This window comes from Ursus arctos, unplaced genomic scaffold, assembly GCF_023065955.2.
Source record: "Ursus arctos isolate Adak ecotype North America unplaced genomic scaffold, UrsArc2.0 scaffold_29, whole genome shotgun sequence".
Classification (NCBI taxonomy): Eukaryota; Metazoa; Chordata; class Mammalia; order Carnivora; family Ursidae; genus Ursus; species Ursus arctos.
In genome coordinates this window covers 12,934,441-12,959,192 of record NW_026622974.1, presented here as the reverse complement: position 1 = coordinate 12,959,192, position 24,752 = coordinate 12,934,441, and the positions used below count along the sequence as shown (strand labels likewise).

Genomic DNA, 24,752 nt, shown 5'->3' with positions numbered 1-24,752 from the left:
TTTTATGTCCCTTGCCTTAGGAGACATATCTAGAAAAATATTGCTAAGGCTGATGTCAGAGAAATTACTACCTGGGTTTTCTGCTAGGATTTTTATGATTCAGGACTCACATTTAGATCTTTAATCCATTTTGAGCTTATGTTTGTGTATGGTGTAAGAAAGGGGTCCAGTTTCATCCTTTTGCACGTTGCTGTCCAGTTTCCCCAACAACAGTTGTTGAACAGTCTGTTTTTCCCATGGCATATTCTTGCCTCCTTTGTTGAAGATTAATTGACCATATAAACGTGAGTTTGTTTCTGGGCTCTCTTTTCTGTTCCATTGATCTACAGTACCAAAAAAATCATTTATTATGTGTTTGAAACACATTTAATTGGGCGCCCCATCTTTTATCTAAAACCCAATATAAACAGTATTCCAGCGATCTGCTCGCCATTTACTCACATTAGCTCCCTGCTAGGCTCACGGTAGCGGTTTTTCATCTGCCTGGGTCCTGGCAGGCTCCATCTCAGTCCCAATTCATGAAAACCTCACAATTTCTTCCAAAAGCCATAACTCACTGCCTGGCAGAGAGAGTCCAATCAATCTGAAATTGTTTGTTTAATCTTTTCATTGCCAACCTTGAAAAGGAACATATTAACCAGTTGTTTCATAAGAGGATGACTTGCCATTTCCTTCTAATCTAGCACGGGAGCCAAGGCCCTGCGCACTGTGGGAGTGACTTTTCCCTCCCTGAACTCTACCCCCATCACAGAGGAGGCGTTCCTTACTGTCAAAGAGCTTATAAACGTGTGAGGCTTGGCATGGAGCTGCTGAGCCTCCTGGGAGAGAGACTTTGGTAAGGTAAGTGCTGCTTTCATAAATCTCAGATGTTGCCTCACATCCTCATCTCTAGGTTACCGGAAAACTACTTTAAAATGTGTCCTTAGCACAAGGAAAAGTCCTTTTTATACTCACATTGCGCCTTGGTGTGTTTAGGGCATAGCTCAAGTGTTGTTTATTCAGTTGCTGTTGGACACATCTTTACAGGAATGTAAACATGAAGAGATTTGAAAACGAGGACATGAGAATTTAGATAGATAAATATTAATGGTATGAGGGGAAAAAAGAGTGAAACCATTTCAGCAATGGGAGACTATGACCAGTGCCAGAGAAAGTAGTGTTTGGGCCAGCCTTACTTTCTCTGTAGGTATAGCGGCCCCCCTGATGTGTGGTTTTGCTTTCTGTGGTTTCAGTTACATATGGTAACTAACCACAGTCTGAAAATATTAAATGGAAAATTCCAGAAAGAAAAATATTCATAAGATATAAATGTGCATTGCTTTTATTATAGCATATTGTTGTAATTCTATTTTATTACTAGTCATTGTTGTTAACCTCCTACTGTGCCTAATTTATGAGTTAAACTTCATCGTAGGTATGTATGTAGAGGCAAAAACATAGTACATATAGGGTTTGGTACTCTCCTGGTTTCAGGCATCCCCTGGGGGTGTTGGCACATAGCCACGCAGTTAAGGAAAACTATTGTAGTCAACACACAACAGTTGTGAATTACGATACTGCGATGCTATGTAGCCTGTGAAAATTAAAAATTAAGACTTATTATAATAGAAAAAAAATTGTCTGAATGTCAGCAGAACTAGATTCCAAGTCTCTGCTCTGATTAGCTCGCTGATGAGGCCCATTCTCTCTCTAGGGTTCAACCAGCTCATGGCAACCTAGAGCAGGGCTGGAGCAGGGTTTCACAACCTTTGTCCTACTGACACTTTGGGCTGGCTTAGTCCCTGCCGTGGGGAGCTGTCCTGCCAATTGTCCTTTTGTTGTTGTTGTTTAGTTAAAAAATACGTATTCTAGAAATGTACATTTAATTTGTTTCAAAGAATGTACTTGGCAATAGTCTTAACATACATATTTCCTCAAATTTGGAAACTTCACACCTTTAAAATATCTACACTGATAGTTCATTTACAAGTTTTATAAGAAATAGTCACTTTATCAATACTGTTGACACAGTTTAGATTCTCACAGTGTCTTTCCATCACTCAGTACTTGTAGAAAGAGCACAGTGCAGGGGTGAGGCTCCATCCTAGTGCCAGTGACAGACAGCCCAAGGAGCAGAATGAGAAGCCCCAATGGATAACAGGAGCGTGACTGTATTTTGCGAAACGGTCGTGCACGCTATGCTGGAAAGACTACATAGATACACCAGCCAAGCACAATCAACCATAAGATATTTCCAACTAAATAGCCAATAAATGTGTCTGTTAGGATAACACGGTTGATGAAAAGTAGGCAGATAAAGGCAGAATGACGAGTAGTTGATAAAAAACATTCAGAGGCGCATCAAGCATGGCCTCATGCCACATCAGAGGCATCTCTGATCTCTCCCCAATGGACGTTGTAGCACCCTCCCTTGTGGTTTTGACAACCAGCAATGCTTCCAGACGTTGCCAGATGGCCTTCAGGGTGCAGGCGAGCAAAATCACCCCCGTTGAAGAACCACTGGCTTACAGGACTTCCCGGACTCCCAGACTCAGGAGGTCCTGATGGAAAACTAGGTGATCGGCAGAGCATATCCTTCATTTTAAAAAGGCTCAGAAGTGCACCTAGCTAGAATGCACGGGTCATCAGAATCAGAAAGGAGGAGTCAACAATGTGCTGCTGTAAGTGTTAGTATCCGGGGGGACCGACAGGTTTTTGTACAGGCGAGACTAGAGTTTCAGTGACATCACTGTCACAATCCAGAAGCCATCCCGGCATAACAGAACCCACGGGAAAAAATACAGTACCTATGGCAGAAGGTATTGAGATGCCAAATGGGAAAAACTCTTTGCAAGATGCTAGAGAGAGCAGGACTGATGGGATGTGGCGTGATCCCAATCTGAAGGGGAGGCAGGCAGACAAGTGGGGGTGGAAGAGGCACGGAGCGTGAGGATGTCATGCCGTCGCTGGAGGCAGGAGCCAGCCTGGGCAGAAGGCACTGCATCCTCGGCTTACAGCCCGGCAGCCTTTGCCTTGCTGTGACTTGCTTGGCCAAGAGATTCATGATTCAGGGGTTGGAACCAATGACACTGGAGTCACCACTGGGCTGTCTCTGAGCTACCAGTTGTCTCCAAACCCTCTCGGGCAGGAACAAATCAGGTTCCTATCTTGTTCCTGTGCAGCCATGGTTTCTTAGTACGGGAAAGTGCTCAATGGTGCTAGTCGAGATAGTCGGAAGGAAGGAAAGCAGGAAAATACATGACACATCAGCCAGACACAAAGTGTTGGAGAAGGTTCAGTGAAATGTCTGTTACCAGGTAAGGAACAGGATGTTGGAGAGAAGCGATCATTTCCGTCAAGTGTTGACAGGGAGACCCTGTACTAGCAATCCCATGCATGCGGCTGGAACCCATGTAGAGGAGCCTGGGGACAGGAAAGACTCCGGAGTGCCTGGATCAGGGAGCTGGTGGCATGGGGGATGGGCCAGACATGAGAGATGCTGCGGGGTGTATGGGGCGGGGGCAGAACCAGAAATCTGCTGACGTCTTAGGGCTACAAATGGCTGTGTTTAAGGATGTGCCAGACCTCCCTGAATCTTCATCGAAGGTCCTGCAGTTCAGGTTAGCACGTAGTCAGTATGACCGGTCTTTCCACACAAGCCAGATAAATGATTGTCTGACTCTGGTTATATGTAAAATCTGATTCCTACTGGAGCTCTGTGGGTCAAGAGGTAGTTAGAGACACACAAAGGGATGGATAAATAGGTAGAGAGATGAGCTAGACAGACAGACAGAAGAAGGATGTGTGCTACCCAAGGAGCCCGAGCCCCACCTTCGCCCAGGAGCAGGGAGCAAGAGGGAACTTGCATCTACTGATCCCTATTATGAGTTTCAGGTACATGATCTCACTTAACTTTCTCAAGAGTAAATGTAACCATCTGTGCTTCTAGAAGAGAGAATTGAAGTGCAGAGATTCAACGACCTGGCCGAGTGTATGTACTCAGAAGCAGGGGACTTGGCATTTGTCTCTAAGGCTCCCTTCTCTCTCTCTGATCCACACACTGATTAGGACCGCATCCAGAGACATAACTCCTTCCATTTACGACTGGAATTAGCATAGGATATTCTCCTTTGGAGGAATAGGAGCCTACATTTTAATTAAGGTAAAGTTTACTTCTGTAAGTGCTCAGTTTACTCACAGTTCTTCAGGGTGTCAAAGTCAAGCAAGGTGTGCTTGTATTAATATTCTTCTTATCAAGCCCCTGTAAATGAGCTAACCAAAAAGGAACTTGAGAATTCCATATTTCCCCCTCTGCCTCCCTCAACCGGTGTTTGGCTAATGGGCTCTGAACGGGAATAAATAAACAAGGGTCTCAGAGAGAAGCATAGAATGTGTGAACGTGTTACATGGTTTTAAAAGCCTAGGACCTGGGGCGCCTGGGTGGCTCAGTCGTTAAGCGTCTGCCTTCGGCTCAGGGCGTGATCCCGGCGTTGTGGGATCGAGCCCCACATCAGGCTCCTCCGCTAGGAGCCTGCTTCTTCCTCTCCCACTCCCCCTGCTTGTGTTCCCTCTCTCGCTGGCTGTCTCTCTATCTCTGTCACATAAATAAATAAAATCTAAAAAATAAAAAAATAAAAGCCCAGGACCTGAAATCAGATGACTTCCAACTAAGCCAACACTCGCACAACCCACGAGGGGAGGAAAGCTGCTTTGTCTCTTTGTGCTTCAATTTGCGCCTCTTGAAAAGAGGCTACTAGAAGCTGTTTCCCGGGGTTGGCCTGGGGGTGGTCACGCTCCCCAGATACGGAGGGCCAATCAGGAACATAGGTGTGTGGCTCTACGGCCAATCTTCGAGTCTCTTCAGTTCTCATTTTCTGCTGACCACGCAAAGTTCTGTGACAACTTTTGCCCCAGGCTTAATCAGGCCCCTGGAGACCTCCGGTTCAAAAGGGGAACACATTTGATTATCTCGGGAGCCTTATGATAAAATATTATATAAGGTAACATCATTTCCTTTTGTACCCTGACCCCCAGTCGGTGGGTAAGGCAGTGTGAGGCCTTTTATCACACCTCGGTGACCTGCAGTGCAAAACATGCTCAGCACAAGCGGCATTCTCCTGTTCATTCTGCTGAGTCACGGCACCTCCAACCCCCGTGATAAGAAAGTACAATCAACAAAATCTCCAGTTACAGGACAAATGACTTGATAAGTACGGCTCCAAACAGTTCTTTACTTACTTTTTTTTTTTTTTTTAAGATTTTGTTTATTTCTTTGGGGGTGCAGAGGGCAGAGAGGGAGGGAGTAGCAGACTTCCCGCTGTGGAGGACCCTGGGATCATGACCTGAGCCGAAGGCAGAGGCTTAACCGACTGAGCCAGCCAGGCGCCCCAACAGTTCTTTATTTTCTAAAGGTTAGCACTACCCAGGACCACGTGAAAAATGTGGACATTGAGAACATTTTGATATCTAAAATTCAAGTCACACACACTTTTTCAGAGATATATCCATTTGAGGTACTTTTTCGGAATAGTATTGTCAGAGTCCGGAGCTGATGGCCAAGAAAGAATTCTTGAGACTTTTTCTTTCGGTGCAAAAAATGTGGTTTTATTAAAGAACAGGGACAGGACCCATGGGCAAGAAGAGCCGCGGTGGCCCCGGAGGCCGGGGGGTGGGGGTGGGGAGTCCCAAACTAAGGTTCTTTTTCCCTCTAGCAAAGCATTATCATTAAGACATTTGGGAGTTTCCTGGAGTAATGTTACACCCTGCCTATCTCAAGTGTTTGTCAGTGGACTGTAGGTTATGCGGCCATTTAATTTTATTTACATTTCCTTCTGTCTTTGTTTCCTACTTTACATTTGGTAAAGAGAAGTATCTTTTTGTCCCAAACTCTGCAACATAATTTTGCAAAAGAGAATCTTAATGTTTTGTGAACAGAACCTGGGATTTGCACAGAATAGGCACCTGTTCCTTTTTAAGACCTGGCTTTGGGACTCCTGATTTTAACAAGTCCTGTGTGTTTCCATTCACATCTATGATGGAACATCCATTGTTTGAGCCGTTGGGTTTCACTGTCCGGTTCCCTGCTATGTTTGCTTATCATACAGGCTGGGGTGGAACAAGGGCTTTCAGACTTCACTGACCAGGCAGAATGAAAGTATCCCTTACCATTATACAGGTCAAATGAGTGTGCACTTGTGTACACGCAGATACACACAACAAACACACATTTGAAGTGAAAACCTCCCGAGATGATATTTATGTTTCTACTTGTAATGCACTCAGATATTTTCTATTTTCTTCTACTTCACTTTAAAAATTGGTGGACCTCACAATCCACTGAAGTATTGTTGTTTCAAAAATACCAACATAGAGGGGCGCCTGGGTGGCACAGCAGTTAAGCGTCTGCCTTCAGCTCAGGGCGTGATCCCAGCGTTCTGGGTTCGAGCCCCACATTAGGCTCCTCCGCTATGAGCCTGCTTCTTCCTCTCCCACTCCCCCTGCTTGTGTTCCCTCTCTCGCTGGCTGTCTCTCTCTCTGTCGAATAAATAAAATCTTAAAAAAAAATACCAACATAGAAAATAAAGCCTTTGGTTTTGAATAGAAGAGGGTTTGAATCCCAATTCCACCGCTTACTTTGGGTAAGTTACTGTAGGAACCTCAGTATCGTCAACTTTAAAATGACAGTAATAATAGAACCCACTTCAGGTGATTTTTGTAGGATGAAATGAAGATAACTAGGTCAGTATGCCCATTGTAGGACAGCTGCTGAAGAAATGTTATGTTCATTCCTGTAAAGTTAATGCAGTAACATCCCCTCTTCCAGGTTATGAAATAACACCAAGTAAGGGTAGAACGTAGAATTCCAAAAAAACTAAGGGAATTAGTGTCCTGTGTCTATGGAAAGAATTTTGAGCTATAGGCAAGTCTCAGCTCTAATTTTACTTTAAACAAAAACAGCATAACAGCCAAGGAGTGGAGAACTGACTCTGCCTCTCCTCTCCTTCTTGTCGGTGAAGTCCCCTGGTTTCAGCGCCCCTCACAGGCTCCCAGGGCCAGCACTTATGTGGGTTCCAGCCCTACTCTTCGTTTTAGTCCTAGGTGTGGACTTCCACGTCCATCACTAACTAGAGAAGGACTATAGACACGTCTTTTCATCTCTGAGACTTGTTCTCAATAAATGATATGGGTCTGATAAGAACCAGTTCATGGGGCTGTTATGAAGATTAAAGCTATAATGTATCCAAAGGGACTAGCATTGGGTCATGATCATTAGGAGGTTTTCAAGAAATATCAATTCCCTAATCTTTCCCCCTCCCCCTAATGCTCATGCTTACATCCTTACTGTACACTCTCACCTGTTACCCTGCCAAGACAATCAGGTTCAACCCAATAGAGATATGAATATGGTTTAGAACAATTTCCCAGGGTTGGCTACTGATGGATGAGAATTTGGGCCATGAAAGACATTCTAGGGACGCTTCCAACTCAGCCACGAGGAAGGCAGATACTCCTTCAGCGTTGTTGGTGCTATTTGACCCTATACCAAAAACTACATTTTTACATCTGTGATATTCATTCATTTGTTCTTTCATTCATGTTTAGAGAACTTCGGAGACGACCATGGCGGGGAAACCCAAGCTTCACTACTTCAATGGACGAGGCAGAATGGAGTCCATCCGGTGGCTCTTGGCCGCAGCAGGAGTAGAGGTTAGATCTGAGTCCTGTCATCTTAAATTGGATCTAAAATTGACTCTAACAAAGTACGCTTCTCACATAAGCTGAGAGAATTTTCTTACTAAATGACTGGCAAGAGTTTTGCGTTAAAAAAATTGTCAGCTGGGGTGCCCAGGTGGCTTAGTTGGTTAAGTCTCCGACTCTTGATTTCGGCTCAGGTCGTGATCTCAAGGTTGTGAGATTAGTCCCACACCGGGTTCTGCACTGGGTGTGGAATCTGCTTGGGATTCTCCCTCCCCCTCCCTCTGCCGTACCCCTCCCACTCACACACTCTCTCTCTAAATAAAAAGAAAAAAAAATTGTCAGCTATTAGTAGATGAACAGGTTTAGGGCTCCTGGGTAGCTCAGTCAGTTAATGATCATGATCTTGGGTCATGATCTCGGGTCCTGGTATGGAGCCCCACATAGGGCTTCCTGCCCAGAGGGAATCTGCTTTTTCCTCTCCCTCTGCCCCTCCCCTGCTCATGCTTTCTCTCTCTCTCACTCTCTCCCTCTCTAAAATAAATAAATAACATCTTAAAGAGAGAGAAAGAGAGAGAGAGAGATGAACATATTTGACCTAATATATTATTAAAATTTCTTTTCATCAAAGAACATCAATAATTAAAATAACTGAAGGAAACTAAGCTCAGTGAGTAGTCTTTATTTAGATTTGGATTTAAGCCAACTATAAAATATCATTTATGACATGTGTGCAACAATTGGAAACATGAACCTTGATCTTAGATGATTTTAAAGAAGCATTGTTGATATTGTAGCTGTGCTAATTCACTGTTTCTGCTCTCTAGTTTGAAGAGATATTTATAGAAACTCCAGAAGACTTGAATAAGTTAAAGAATGGTAAGACCAAATATCGAATTCCTTGGATGAGGGTATTGGGTAGAAGTCATAAGTTGAGGTTTTAACGCCTACTTGTGAGGGTGATGGGAGTTGGGGGTGGTGGAAAGGAAGAAAGGTGGCTCCAATGTAAAGAGTGGGGCTCCTTGGGCTGGTCTTCCATCTCACTCAGGGCTAGGAAGGGCTTGAACTCTGAGTATTTGCTAAAGGAACCATGCCCCTTTTCCTGCGAATGACCTCTCTTTGCTCTCTCCAGCTTTTATGCACCCCGAGTGAGCTGGGTCAGTTCAGCTTCCCACACAGCCTGCCCATCCAAGGTCCTTCAAACACAAGCAGTAGAGCAAAGAAGTAGAAATAGGCCAGCAGTTGCTGTGAGTTCTTTTCTCTCGTGTGGTTGACAAGGTCACACCTAGCAATATTATAGACTCAGAGAATGAGATGGTGTTGCGTTGGTTGAAAGGCCAGGTGACAGTATGAAGAGGGAGATGAAGAACAAGGTCCAACGCGACAAACATCAGCAGACTCAGTAAAGCAGGGCCTGCCTTGCACACACTGTTCAGTGGTAGACCTGAAAGAGCACATAAAACACCCTACATAGAAATCTCTTTTAGAATCGGCATAATTCTTTTAGAATGTGCTTAATGGCATAAGTGCCTTTGAAATACAGGTCGTGCTGTCCCTGTTACAGCTTCCCTCAAAATTTCCTAACACATCTATGAAAGTAAATCAGTTGCAAAAACTACAGGAACCTACCATGTATCTGCATGGGAAAGAAAAAGATAAATGAAATAATAGGTGAAAAGTGAGAGGCCGACTGAAAACAAAGAGGATTATGGGAAGCTAAAAACAAAATGCTGTTTTGTTGAAATGTGACCAGGCAATAATTTTTTGTTTTCTTTTATGTCTTAAATCATGGCAACGAATGATTTTTCATGCTAAAAGAGTATGATCCAATAAGACATTTCACTCTGCTTCTACCTTTCTTCTTTCAAAAGATGGATATCTGCTGTTCCAGCAAGTGCCAATGGTGGAAATGGATGGAATGAAGATAGTACAGACCAGAGCCATTCTCAACTACATCGCCACCAAATACAACCTCTATGGGAAAGACATAAAGGAGAGAGCCCTGTACGGCATTTTTTCTGTTCTTTCATGAACAATTGATGTGAAAATTTGGGTTCTTCCTTGGGTGAGCTGGACTATGTTAGGGAGATCATGGCCAACAGCAGCACAAGACTTGGTGGTATAGACTGAGGTCCAACACCACAGAGATCCGTGAGGATGAGGGATTCTACTTGGAGTGGATTCACCAAGTGGGGTTACAGAAAAGGAAGCAGTCCATGGAGAGAGCACATATGGTGACAGAGTTTTCCTAAGGTTGATGAACTATGAAGCCGGAAAGATGGTGGGGTCATCACTGCAGATACTCAGGCTGCTGGATACCAGCCAACAGCTAGAGACGAAGGACAACGTGTCTGAGTATGTAGCAGATAAGGCTAGGGAACAGAAAGGTCCAAAGGAGCTGGTTCTAAAGGTTCATAAATCACAAGAATGCTGACCAAGAACTTCACTTTCCAGCCTGTTATATGGACTGCCACTTGACAAGGGTGAGGAGAGCCTGGTCCTCAAGATGCCAAGGTTATCTTGAGCATTTTGATACAGGACTAAAGCAGCCAGATTTTAGTCAATACAACCATAACTGTGGGTTCTCTTCTCTGTTGCGATGAGACCACATGATTGAAATTTAAATCTCAGAAGACTCTGTTACCAGTTACTCAAAAAGTTAAACATAGATTTAGCATCTGCCAGCAACCCCATTACTAGGTATACAGACAAGACAATTGAAAATGCATCCACACTAGAACTTGTACACAAATGTTTATAGCAGTGTTGTTCTTACTGTTCAAACAGTGGAAATGACACAAACGTGCATCAGCTGATCAGAGTGGTTGGAAGATTGGCCTATCCATCCATGGAATATTACTTGGCCATGAAAAGGAATGAAGCACTGATGCATGGTTAAACTATGGATGAACCTTACAAACCTCATGTTACATCAACCAGACACAAAGGCACATATTATATGATTCTATTTGTATGAAATATCCAAAACACTCGAGTCCATAGAAACAGAAAGTAGTTCAGTGGTTGCCAGGGGCTGGAGGAGGGAAGAAATTGGAATGGGTATAAAAGCATAGAGCATTTCTTTTGGAAATATGAAAATACTCTAGTTAGAGTGGTGATGGTACACAAATCTGTGTTTTTACTAAAAACCACAAACTTGTGCACTTGAGATGTGTATATATTAAGGTATGTGAATTATGTGTTAATAAGGATTTTATTAAAAAAAACTCTTATAGGAAGCCCAGTTTGGAACAATAAAACCAAATCTCCTAGAATATGTACTGATTGAAATGTACAACGAATTTTACCCTCCTAGGGGCTATTTTAGATGAAGGCTTGAGAAATGCACACAAGGTCAGAGTTGGGCAACTGTATGTGGGTAAGGTTGGGGAAGATAATTGGAAAACCTACTGGTATAGGACACATAATGGGCTTCGGTGTGTAACAGGCTGAGACAGGAAGGGGACATGACTGATGGCTGTGCCAGTTACTGTCTCTAGAGATCACTTAGGTGCCAGGGCTTAGCCACATGAGTCACACTACCTTTGTGCACATGACAAATCACAGCAGATATGGCAAGCCCTAGGTACGGTCCCTGTGGGTACGTGCAGGATCGCACCAATCTCTCTGTGACTCTGGACAGGCCACCAATGCTCTCTGTCCCTCTCTCTGGTCAGGTATACAATGGAAATTTTAGACAGATATCTACATCAATGGCTTGTTCTAGAACAAAGTGTTCATATCAAGTAAATATCAGAGCTGCATGGGTGGCGTATAAAAATGCATCCGATGGGAGCCGAGCTCCTTTGCCACCTCCTGATGCCCATTCTTGTGCAATTTTCAGCTGTAAAATCAAGGCAGAAGACATTTGACAACTTGGTCACTTTGTCTTTCAGGATAGATATGTACACAGAAGGTATGGCAGATCTGAATGAGATGATCATTGTTTTGCCTCTATGCCCACCTGATCAAAAGGATGCCAAGATTGCCCTGATCAAAGAGAGAACGACAGATCGTTATCTCCCCGTGTTTGAAAAAGTAAGTGGACTGCTGAGCGCTTTGGGGCCCTGGACTTAGAGGACAAGGAAAGATGGTGCCTGACCGGCCTTCCTCAGGCACTGACCTTCACTTCCAGGGAGCTAATGCCACTGCAGTGCCCTAATTCTCAAGGCATTTTATAAAAGCGGACTGTGAGGCAGGATTGTACTAGTTATACCCGAATTTCAGTTTTCCGGCAAGACTTCAACTCACCAGGACCCAATCTAGAATTCTCTTTTCGGCAGACCTCCACGGTCATAGTCAGAGCTTGGGCTGTTGAAGGCCTGAGAGCCACACTGGATGTTGGAATAGATCTTGCAGAGCACCACGCAGGGGCTTTGATCCAAGAGGAATACAATGACAGCAATGTGTCAGGAGAGACTCTGGCAACATGGGTAGGGAGACATGAGACCAGTTGCCCTTCAGGAGAATATGGTAGCATTTTAGGGATGGATGGATGAGATGTGTCTGGACAGAGATGGGGCAGTGGGATGGAGGTGAACAGACAGATGGAGAGATGTTAAGGAAAAATTAATTGACGTACGTGAAGACATGGCTCTCAGACTTGAGAGGGAAGTCATGCCAACTTTCCATCACTATACATAGTATGTATCTTAGTTAATGTTTCTCCTGGGAGGTAAGAGGAGAACGTTTCAGATCAAAAGTACCTGAAATTGTGCTAAATAAAAACTATGGGTCAAAAAAAAAAAAAAAGGATTGTAGGAGATACAGGGGGCCATACATAGAATGAAAGGATTAATACGGACACACCCATCTTTACAAGGCATTAGATCATTCTGTCAATCACTGAACAAATGTTAAGTCATTGCTTGTGTGTTGGCCCTATTCAAGGAGGAAAGAATTCATAGTAATCAGAAAATACTCTCTCCTGACTCTTGTGGTGTTGAGAGTTTGGGGCACCTTCACATGATGAAGTCCCGAACAGTCTTCCCATTTGAGCACAGCTATACTTTGAAATCACAGAGTCCTATGATAAGATAAATGAAAATTGTATATTACTATATAGCATTTGAAGTTTTATTATATTCTTTGCCTAATAATTATCCATATTTCCTTATGTATACACAGTCTGAAAGGGTACTTGCCAAAATTTCCTGAAGTTGGTGGTACCATAGGGTTTTCTCTCCATGTTATCATTTGCACATTATTGGAAGACTTTAATAAATTTCATGAACTTCCCCAACATTTTATTGGGAAAAGTCGCATACGTCAGAATAGTTGAAAGAGATGTAGAGTGGACACGTGTTTTAGGGAGACATTAGCCAGGGCTTCAGCTGAGGGAAAGAACAGCCCAGACCCAGTGTCTCAGTGAGTCAGGGAAAATGCAGAGGGTCCGAAGCCCACACCCGCTCAGTGAGGCAGCAGAGGTGGGGAGGTCGGGCTGGAGAGCAGGGAGGAGCGGAGGGGCCTGACTGTGCCTGAGCTCATGATTGATTCCTCAAATCCTCCAGGTGTTAAAGAGCCATGGACAAGACTACCTTGTTGGCAACACGCTGAGCAGGGCTGACATTCACCTGGTTGAACTTCTCTGCTATGTGGAAGAGATTGACCCCAGTCTTCTGGCCAACTTTCCTCTGGTGAAGGTGATCTCTCTCACAGCTTTCAGGAGGGAAGGCTCACATCTCCCAGCTCAGGATCTGACATTAGAACTCGCGTCCCATCATTATGCAGATCTTCTCAGCCCCATGACTCCCTCCAGAGTTAGCTCCTAGGGGCTGGTTGAGGCACAGAATCTTGTTGTGCCAAGGACATTTGAGGTGGACGCTTCCCCAAGAAGAACAGCTTCTCTTCACCAGGAGAGGGACCCAGGGCTCAGCATCAACTTTCCCATCCCCATTCCATGATGCTTTCTGTCCTTGTTTTCTCTGGGGTTTCCCTTCCCAGCGGTGTCGCCTTTCCTTCATGTGTCTGCCTGAGCAGGTCTCCTTCCCTCTGCTTCCTTCCCTCCACCCCTGCTCCTAATGACAGACATCATGTTTCTCTGGGCAGAGTCTCCCACTCTCAGTGGGCTGACTGGTTTACCTTTCTAAATGTTCTGTCTTCCGTTCCAGGGAAGTTTTCCTATATTTTCATTGTCTATCTGGAGACTGTGTGTGTGTCAATATCTAACAGACACATTCCTCTTCCTTGTGTTGCACAGGAGGGGTGAATCTACAGGATTTATGTGTAGGGAAGGAGATAGGGAAGACCTGAAACCGAAATGAGCCTGAAAGAGAGATGTCTTTGGGGGAAATGGCATTGAGCTGTCTTTTGTTCCTGTAACCATCATGTCTCCCTGGGTGTCGTTTCCCAGCCTCACACTGGTGCGGATGGTGGGGACTCAGTTGGTCCTTGCAGGAGGGTCTCTGATTCCCTGGCTTGTGCTAATGCCGGGGTCGGTCTTTGGCTCCAATTTGAGGCTGTGCCCTTGTGCATTGCAGGCCCTGAAAACCAGAATCAGCAATCTCCCCACCGTGAAGAAATTTCTGCAGCCTGGCAGCCCGAGGAAGCCTCCCATCGATGAGAAAAGTTTAGAACAGGCCAGGAAGATTTTCGGGATGAAGTGAAGCAGGGATGGATGCCCAGCACATGCAGGACCAACCTGCTGAGGTTTTTCCAGCAAGGAAGTGTGTTACCTAGATGTAAACCTGGCTGTTGTAAGGCTAGGAAACTTTTGAAAAGTTTAAGTGCTAATTTCATTAGAAATTATGTAGATTTAGTTGCAAAACAATTTGTTTTGTTTTGTTCAAATATCAAATCATGATCACTTCCTAGGATGCCTCTTGGCCTTAAAAATAAATAAAGGGAGTAAAATTTCATGAATTCTTTCTTTGATCTATTAAAGAATTTTCATTATGGCTATCATGTACCTTGTCAAAAAGAGTGAAGTAGAAATTTTCATGTGACATTTTACTAAAACAAAAATAGTCCCTTTCTTTTGTAGTTTGCTATGTTTCTGATTCGCAACCTAAAGGATTTTCTTTCCTTCTTCCATGCTTTCTTTCTTCCTTTCCTTCCTTCTCTTTCTTTCTCTCTTTCACTTTTTCTTTCTAGCTTTATTTTTTTCTTCTTTTTTGATACAGAACCATTTTTCTTCAGGTAATCTTTTTTTTTCCTGTTCGCTTATGGAACTTATATTTCTTTTATGTGTAATATAGAACATTCCATATTCCAGGAGACGGGTTAATAATTATAAATAAGCCAGATACAGTCTTTGCCCTATGGGGGTTACTGTAGTGACAAAAACAAAAAATCCCCGGGTAATTCTAATCCCAAATCATGCACACCTTGTATATCATGTTCCTAGGGCTGTTGTGACAAATGACCACAAATTGAGTGGGTCAAAACCATAAAATGTATTCCCTCACAGTTCTGGAGGCTCTTTGTGTGGAATGAAGGTATGAGCAGGGCCATGCTCTTTCTGAAGGCATTAGGGAAGGATCCTTCCTTGACTCTTCTTAGCTTCTGATGGTTGCTGGCAATGCTTGGCACTTCTTGGCTAGTAAATGACTAACTTCCATCTCTGCCTCTCTTGTCACATGGCCTACACACGTGTGAGTGTGTGTGTAAGTGTGTATGTCTATCCAAAGTTCTCTCTTTTTCTAGGAACACCAGGAATCAAGTCTGGGCCCACCCTAATCCAGTATGACCTCATCTTAACTTGACTACAACTGCAAAGACCCTATTTCCAGATAAAGTCACATTCATAGGTACCCAGGATTAAGATTTCAACCTCTCCTTTCTGGGGACACAAGTCACTTTATAACTTCATGCTAGGGCAAGAGATCATACTGAGCATGAACCTAATTGGGAGACATTTGCTTGAATCTGTGAGTCCTTCATGGTCTGTCATGAGGGGGCAGTTTGGATTTTGTTCCAAGGAAAATAGGGTGCCCCCGAAGTGCAGCCATATAGCCTGCTTTCCCAGCCTGATGTACATATAGTCAAATCACATCTTTTTAATATTCATTGTAAGTCACTCAAGCATCCATCTTGAAATAGCAAGAACGTTCTTCCCCACGCAGTCTCTTTTGTAATGGTAAACCCAGCGTCCTAGGGGTTTACTCCATTCAAGGAGTCAAGTAGCCCTGACACAGCAAAAATCCCAGCAGCGGTCTGCTGCAGTACCTGTTCTTGGCTGTCCCTCGGGCCGCATGGAGTTCTTCTGTCCCACAGACTGCCTGATCTGAGGCGCTCGGGTTGAAACCCTCGTCCACCATTCGTCCATCTGGGCAGCAGCATCGTCTTGCTCTAGCTTCAGAGAGAAGGAAGGGGAGGTCTCCCTCCCTGCTGTCACTCAGGCCTGGGATCTTTACATGAAGATATGTAGCCCTTTTCCCCCCAGCATGTTGCTCTGCAGGAGAGAGTGGAACGTCACGTGATGTGAAGCCTCAGCTGTCTACTGAGCCTATAACGTGGGCTCCTCCAAGAAACACAGGCTCAGTGGGGCTGAGCCCAGGGCCCTAGCCCTGACTGCCCATTTTCATAGTGTGAACTTCCCCACGGTTGCATAGGGCACGGCAGACACATACATGGGGGACATGGCTTGTGTCCTTTATGTCTACTCAGCGTTAGGTCAATGCAGCCCAAGCAAGATGTGCTAAGTTGTCTTCCCAGGAGGCTCCCATTTCCCTTTGCATTTACGTGCTCTCTTTCCTGCTCGGGACTCCTCAAGGTGTTTATGAGGAGGAGGGGCCTTTGTTATCTATCCTTCCAATAACATATCCTTACACCTTTGCTCCAGAGCAGAGGTCCTCAACCTCATCACATCCAGCCTTCCCCAGTTTATAACATATTTTATAATTCCTTTTAATGATCTTTTTAAAAAAGTATTTATTTGAGAGAGAGATCACAAGCAGGGGAAGGGGCAGAGGGAGAGGGAGAAGCAGACTCCCTGCTGAGCTGGGAGCCCAACGTGGGACTCAATCCCAGGACTCTGGGATCATGACCTGAGCTGAAGGCAGATGTTTTAACCAACTGAGCCACCCAGGTGCCCCCTTTTTAATGATCTTGAAGTGAACTCCTAAGATTTACCTCATTATGGCTGGTGCTCTGAGTACCTGAAGAAGAAGATACCACCTCATCTCAAAAACGGTGGCTAAGGAGAGGTTAGTGAAATGCCTATTTGCAAAGCTGGAGTAGCATTAAGATACCTCAAGGGATGGTGATGCACTTGGGGCCAGCCCCAACTGGAAGGCCTGTACCTCCCCTACTCTCCGTGGGACAGGGCAGAAAGCAGTAGTGGGACTAGGAAGGGGCTGAGAGTCATGGGTGCAGGAATGGGCCACCCTGACAGAGCAGATGGCACTCACTGCCAACCCAACCCACAACACATAGACAATTAGTAAAAATCACAAATGACTGGAAACTATCACAGTGATTTCTGACTGGCTTGCACCATGGCTTTACCAATGTTTATGCCATACATAGTTTAGTTAGAAAAGAAAAAGCAATATTATTAATTGTCAGTATATATACTGACATATACTAATTTATATTTACTATACAGGATGTCAAGTATTCTGAATATTGTTCCTGGATAATCTGTGACATAAAAGTATAAAGATGTTTGTTACAAAATAACTTACTTCTGGTATTTGACCCTTCTACCACCCACCATTTCCACGGAGAGATCGTACAGATATAATTGAAATGAAAATAGATGTTGATTTCTCTGACTGTATTGGGGGAAGTAGGTCAAGATTTGAGCTCTTATACGTGGTAACTTGCCCATTTTCCAAAATCTGCTTGAAGAACAAGTATGTACTAGCAACATTTTGCCAACCAGATCTGGTTGGATGAGACACCCATGAGTCAGCACAACTTTTATCTGTGTTATTGTTGGTCTATTCTGCCTCCTCCCTTTCTCTCAAAATCCTTACCTCCTCTCTGTGTCCAACAGCTGTGTTTGAAAATATTTGTCCTTTGGAACTTTCAACATAATTGTGGCATTCTAAGTCAACAGGCAAGCCAAGGATACCTAGTAGAAAAGAAATATTAAGACTCTGACCTTAGAAATTGATGGAATCTTCTTAAGGATTATGGTTCTAATAAATCATATTGAAATAGTTTTATTCTTTAAAACTACTGCGGAGGAAACAAAGAATAAATTCATATTGAATAAATAAATAAATCATATTGAAATAGTTTTATTCTTTAAAACTACTGCGGAGGAAACAAAGAATAAATTCGGTAAATGTTTACTGAGCACCTACTTTGGTTCTCCGCATTCTTCTAGCTACAGAGGATGCCGTGATACATATAAGAGCATTTTCCTGCTCAGACAATGAGTAAACAAATCAATGAAAAAATGATTATGATCAGTGATGAGTAATAGGCGGAAAATAAAACCCTAGGAGGGTGATGGAGAGTTTTTAGGATGGCAATGGGGAAGGGGTTAACTTAAAGTGAGAGGTCATAGAAGACTAAGTCCTAAATGACAGGAAGAAGCCAGGCATGAGAAGATCCTAGGCAACAGAATGCTCACCAGAAGTACCGAGACGACAAGGGTCTTGGTCAAGAACAACTTTGCTGTGTCTCAGGCACAGTAGGTAGGCAGATGCTGTGGGAGCACGGTGAGAAAGTACTGGAAGATGAGGTCAGAGAGGTAGGCGTGGATATATCATGCCTACCTTAGTGCTTAGTGACTTAAAGCGACAACCATTTACTCTCTAGCACACTTTCTGAGCATCAGGAGCCTGGGAGCAACTTAGGAAGGCAGTTCTGGGTCAGGATGTCTCAGGAGGTTGTATGTCAAGCCATCAGTAGGGACTGCAGTCATCTGAGGATGGGCAATGCACTTCCAAGATGGTACCCTCACGTGGCTGTTGGCAATGAGCCTCGATTCCTTGTCATGTCCGCTTCTCTGTAGGGCTGTTTAAGTATCCTCATGTTAGATCAGCTAACTTCCCCCAGAGAGAGCAATCCAAGGGAGAATAAGACGGAAACAGCAATGTCCTTTATGATCTATCATCTAGGGCCACACCTCTGATGACAGGGACGGATTGGAGACCCAGCTAGGATGAGAAAGCAATCAGAGTGGAAGAGGGAAGCCGAGTGGGAGCCAGCCACGGAATCTGAGAGGCCGTGTCCGTGAAGTCGGGGAGAGCCGGGAAGTGTGGCATCATGAGGAGAGGAGCGGGAGGACTGGAGAGTGAATGGTGAATCTGGGGACAGGAGGCCGCTGCTGGCCTCGATGAGAGCAGTGGAGTGTGGGACAGAAGTCTGACCACAGTGGGTTGAGGAGGAAATGGGAAGTGAGAAGTAGGGAGAGCAGCTACCGACCACCCTTTTGGGAAGTTCTGCTCCAAGAAAAGGCAGATGTGTGGGACAGTAGACTTTACCTGAGAACTAACGTGAAATGGGTTGGGCTCGGCTTCATCTGAGATGGTGGGAAGTCGGCTGAGAGCAGAGAGCATGTGTACTACAGTGGCAAGTTTCCTGAACGCGCAGGTTGTTGGCACCGGGAAGGCCCCATTGCTCTGGAAAGCGCGCCATCTAGTGCTCAGCCACGGCATCAGAGCCAGACTGACTTCTTGGAGCAGGTTGGGGCTCTTCGGTTCAGAGCAATCTGTTCGCTGGAACAGAGAAATTACATTTTCTTAAAAATCTTAATTCTATGTTGGAGAATGGCCAAAAGAGAAACTAGAAATTTCTGACAGGCCGAGTGGGAAAGTTTTCCATGCTTCCCCTCAACACCTTCCAGTTCATTCTTCTTTTTATTTCTTCCTCCTTCATCTCATTATCTTTGTCCATAAGTCCCCTATTCCGCTTCCTTTCCCAGTGTCCCTTTCTGTGATACAGATCGGAGAGATTCTCCCACAAGCCAAGGAGCACCATGGACCTCCAGCAGCCAGCCCCAGTTAGGGGACAGGCATGGCACAGATTATCCCTCACAGCCCTCGCGATGAACCACCCTTGTCAACACCTTGATCTCAGACTCCTGGCCTCCAGACGTGTGAGGCAATCAGCTTCTGTTGTGTGACCACCCAGTGTGTGGCCATTTGTTGCCGTGGCCACAGGAAACGAATACGGCTACTTTGCGATAAACAAGAAGGAAAACACATAACAACACAGACTAGTCTCAAAACAATGATGCTGAGTGGGAGAAACCAGACAAAACAGAGCACTTATTGTATGCTTTTATTTACATGAATTTCTAGAAAACGCAGACAGATTTTGCAGGACAAAAAGCAGACCGGTGTGCTATGGGGAGGGACAGGAGCAGGGGATTGCGACGGGGGCATCAGATATACTGTGTTCACTCTACTGATTGTGGTGATGCTTTCACAGGGGTATACATATGTCCAAACTTATCCAATTGTATACTTAAATGATGTGTACTTTATTACACATCAGTTATGCCCCCAAATATGGTAATAATACTAATGGAGGCAAATATAGCCCCACAAACCTGTTCTGTAGAGAGTCATTTTGGACAATTCGTCTGCTTGCCATGCTGCCTTGCCTGCCTCCCTCGCCTCTGGAACATCGCCTTCTGATTACAAAACGACTTAGGTCTCTCCTGTCCTAACTCCCTTAGCCACCTCCATCTCCACCCCTCAAAAACAAACAAACAAACAAACAAGAAAAAAAACCAACAAAAAACCAACAAATGCTGCAAAACTAATCAAAACAGTCCTTTTTTATCCCTGGCTGGTTTTCCTGTTGGCTATTTCCTTCCCTCTTTCCTGTCACTTCCAACGCTCCAGGGGTCTGCATTCTGACTACACTTCCTCTTGCCAAAGGCCAAAGTCTTGAATTTTTGTTTCGTAACCAATGAACTAACCACCATCTTAGTCCTATTGCTTCAAAGATCTCTTCACAGTTCCATCTTCTTTGATCTCTTTACTGTAAACCCAAGCCCACCCTCCCTTTCCATCAGCAACTTTTTGCCAGAGCCCCCCCCCCCCGCCCTCCACTAAACTCTAGTGCTCACACAATGCTGGGGCTCCCTTTGCTTAGTTGAGTGATTTATACGCCTTTCTTGCCAACATGCTGTCACACTCATTGCACCCAATCTTGCTTCATTTCCAAAGGACAGAAATTTCACAAAATGAATGACAAGTTACCAGTGACAGCCCTCCCTCCTCCAGAGCTCAGGCTTGTGAAGGATGCTTCACAAGAGTCTGTTCCAGAGCCTGACATTGGGCATTGAATGCAGCATTTGACAGGGCAAGTTGGATATGCCTCAAGAATGACATGACAACTGTCCCACGCTCCCTAAGCTCCTTTCCTTCTTATCTTGGAATGGTCTCTCCACCACCATCAGCCAGTGTAGCTGTGCCTTTTCCATCATGGCGCCTTCACTGATGAACTCAACAAATACTGGCCATTCCCACAAGCGCTCTGGATATGAATGTTTCTTTCCATTCTCTTCCCATGTCCTCAGGTTATAGATGCCTCACCCTAGCACTGGGGAAGGTGTGCAAGGTAGTTGTAGTGGAGAAATGTCTCCTACTCAGTAGGAAGGTGGCTATTAAGCATTGTTGGTGAAGGCTGGGCCCCACGCATAGACACGGGGAAGCACGGAAGCTGATTAAAATTCTTTTGTGATACCATCCTGACCTTGTTGTTCTATCTCAAGACCTACCCATACTTTTTCTGAGGTTGCCCTAAATACTGATTGTTCCAGTGTTATTGTGAGAAAATGAGGAAGGAAGAAGCAAGTATCAAAACTTGGCAGCCATCTTACCCTCCAGACATCTATTCTTCCTATTTTAGATGAATAATGGCAGGGGTCTGGAGAGGTTGGAGTTTGTCTAGGGTCACAGGGCTAGTCAATGGTAGGATCAGCCTAGAGGCCAGATCTCCCGACACAGGCCAAAGCCTCTCCCAGTTATTCATTGACTCAGAAATTATCTTTTGAATCCTAATATGAGATGTTGCAAGGGTGCAGAGACATGGGGATGAGCAAAATGGACAAAGGCCTTTGACCTCAAGGGATTTACATTAGTGAAAGGAGATAGACCATAAACAAACAAACAAATATCACAATTATAGCCTGTGATAGGGATATGAAGAAAATTAAACAGGGACTACAGTAGAGAGTACCTGGGGGGCAGGTAAGGGGAGATCTCTACTTTATAGTTTTCCAGCATTATGGAAGTATAAAATTGACAAATAAAATTGTAAGATATTTAAAGTATACAACGTGATGTGTGATATTCATAAACACTGGGAGAGGATTTCCCCCATTGAGTTAGTCGACATATCCATCACCTCACATATTTACCTTTGTTTGTGAGAACATTTAAGTTCTACTTTCTTAGCAAGTTTCAGTTATGCAATAGTGCTATCAACTATAGTCACCGTGTTATACATTGGATCCTCAGACCTTTACACTTACATGTAAAACCTTGTACCCCTTTACCAACAAGGGCTCTACTTTAGTTGGATGGTAAGGGAAGCCCACTCTGGGGAAATGACCTTTAAGATGAGACATTTAAAGTGAGAAGAAACGGGCAGGCAAGGAGATGGGCAAGGGGGCTCCAGACCGAGGGACACCTGGTGGCTCAGCCGGTTAAGCATCTGACTCTTGACTACAGCTCAGGTCATGATCTCAGGGTCATGGGATGGAGCCTCAGGGTGTCTTTCTCCCCCTCTGCCCCTCCTCCCCACTTGTCCTCTCCCTCTCTCTCTAAAAAAAAAAATAAATAAATAAATAAATAAAATAAGGGTTCCAGATCGAGGATCCAGCAACCTCCAAGTCTTCAAGTGGGGAAGTGCGCAGTGTCTTGTGTACCCCAAGCCAGAGGAGGTTGGGCTGGAAAGTGGGGAATGGCAGTGTGGCCTGAGATGGGGCGGCAGATGGCAGATGACACACTCCTACCAGTCCTGTCAAGGAATTTGGATTTTATCCTAGATGAAACGGAAATCCAATGTCTGGCTTTTTTCCATAAGATTTTGCCCAGACGAGACAGTATTTTGGGAGGAATAACTTCACATTATAGATATTTGAAAACATAACTTGAACTATAGAAGACAATCTCATCTTTTGCACCCAAAAAAGGATGACAAGAAAACTGCAAACCAGTCACATTGTGTGGATTTTCCAAACTAAATGAAACTACCTTTCTGGAGGCTAGTGGATAAGTATGTTGGTATGATTTGTAAAACTTGTACGAAAAAATTGAATTACGATGAAATAATGTAAAAAGGACAGGGCCACCTAACAACTTTCATTGAGACTACTGTTTGCTGGGAGCAACTCACGGAGAAGGGAAGCGTGAATCAAAACATTTTAACAGAATTGTTTAAATATATCAGAGAGCTTCCTGCTTAAAAACCTACTAAATCATTTAAGAACCAAAAGGAGCCCTGTAATAGTAGGAATAATGGCTTCTTAGATTGTTTTATAAATTAATACTTTTATGCTAAGCTTTCTTGAAACGAAGCTTCTGGCACACAATTGTGTTTGTGTTTGCACACTCACACATACACTCCACCCACATACACATACTCGAGGAAAACACGTCCTGAATGCTGCTGGGCTGACTTGTACCTAATTGCGAAGTTCCGTGTTTTAAGGTTGTTCGACAATTGAAAAACATGAGATGAATATATAATGGGTCATTGGGATTTCTTGAAGAAATCATTGATTTTGTTTAAATGTTTTCCGATATAGTTTAAATAAATTAACTTGTTTGCTTATCTGGCTATCCACTGGTTATTTTACAAAGCCTCCTTTTCCACCATTCATAATAATTTTGTTCCTAAACAAGCAATCCTCTGGCCACAACACGGAACCACAGACTTTTCCAGAGCAGACCAATGTATGCCAGGACAATATCTTTATGGGAGCAAAACTAACTTTACTTTATGGCATCAGCAGGACAGAAAGATTTTCCAGAGACCAGAAAATATGCATTCAATACCGAAGGACACATAAAAATTCACTGTGCATGAGGCTTCTAGCTTGACTTCTGCAGAGGGGAACATCCTTACTCTTTCTCATAGATTATCCAGGAATCAGTGTTACTGAAAATCCGGTTTCAGTAGACAAAGCAGAATGGGGCATGATGCCAACATAATTGGAGATAAAACTCCAGAACGCTAAGTGGAGGATCAGGAAGAAGACGTGTAGTTACTGGTCTGTTTAATTCCTTTTATTATTACATCCTTGAAAGAATGGATTATTACCTTTGATTTTTTTTTTTTTAATTTCAGATACCCACTTGAACGTTGTGAAATTATCTACTTAGCAGGTGTACCTGCCTAATGGAGTTCTTCGAGCTAGAGTGGAATAAATGCACAATAATTGCTTCTAATCCCTTTTTATTGTCTGCAAATAGGTGGGGGAGCACTGTAATCGGTGCTCTTAGAGTCTATTATTGAGCCTTCTTATGATTTCCCTTGTCCTCCATAAAAAACAGATTTGGAAGTAGTTACAAAAGGAAAGACAGCTGGAAAAAGTTGGTGGAAGATGATATTTTGCTTGGAAATCTATTTGGGGTCATTTGTAGGAGGAAGTTCAGTACTTTCTCTTGAGCAAACAAGTTCAGTTGTTAAAACCCAGCAATTCTGCTACAGTGTGTTTACTATATACACACAATACATCCAATTTCTGGTTATAATAAAGTTATAGCTTTAATGAAAGCCCAAATTACAATTCGAATGGTTTAAAATGAATGAGTCATATTGATTTAGTTATATTTGTTACTCTCTCACCTCAAATCAATACGTACAATTGAAAGGAGTGGACTGGGGACTTACCATTATACACTACATATCTGAGGGCTCTCCCAGTCACCACCCGGGCCCTTCTCTGATTTCTTTTTTCTCTAAGGTGTGGTTTTCTCTATTAAGGCTCAGATAAGCTGCCCCCCAAGTCAAGTACTCATGAATGTCACAGTCCCTAACTGGGGGACAGGCAGGCACGTGAGTTGGGGACAGAGGCCTTCCACATCCCCCAAAAGTGGGGTAGGGGAGGGAATAGGATAATAGGAGAGCCCTGTGCTGGTCTAGTCAACTGATGGGGAGTGGGGGTGACTCAAGAAACCCCAGGTCCAGAATGCTGGAGATGCCCCCACTTGAGGGAA

At 44.0% G+C, this 24,752-nt stretch overlaps 1 protein-coding gene across 2 annotated transcripts; it reads left to right on the top strand.

Annotated features, from left to right (window-relative positions):
* The first annotated feature begins 681 nt into the window (after window positions 1-681).
* LOC113261187 (glutathione S-transferase A3-like) lies at window positions 682-14,531 on the top strand. 2 transcript variants are annotated; one of them, XM_026507239.3, is made up of 7 exons: window positions 682-840; window positions 7,582-7,686; window positions 8,502-8,553; window positions 9,546-9,678; window positions 11,571-11,712; window positions 13,185-13,316; window positions 14,154-14,531. In XM_026507239.3, exons 2-7 carry the CDS (start codon window positions 7,600-7,602, stop codon window positions 14,277-14,279), a joined length of 672 nt encoding a protein of 223 aa, XP_026363024.1. In that variant the 5' UTR covers window positions 682-840; window positions 7,582-7,599; the 3' UTR covers window positions 14,280-14,531. The 2 variants fall into 2 exon arrangements, with proteins under 2 accessions (XP_026363024.1, XP_057160010.1); XM_057304027.1 differs by having other exon boundaries at window positions 732-840; window positions 13,185-14,531.
* Window positions 14,532-24,752: the final 10,221 nt, after the last annotated feature.

Coding starts and splice junctions, on each gene's coding strand:
- LOC113261187 (XM_057304027.1), top strand. CDS start 7,600: ATGGCGGGGAAACCCAAGCTTCACTACTTCAATGGACGAGGCAGAATG. Junction 7,687..8,501: donor TGGCCGCAGCAGGAGTAGAG/GTTAGATCTGAG, acceptor TCTGCTCTCTAG/TTTGAAGAGATATTTATAGA. Junction 8,554..9,545: donor CTTGAATAAGTTAAAGAATG/GTAAGACCAAAT, acceptor TTCTTTCAAAAG/ATGGATATCTGCTGTTCCAG.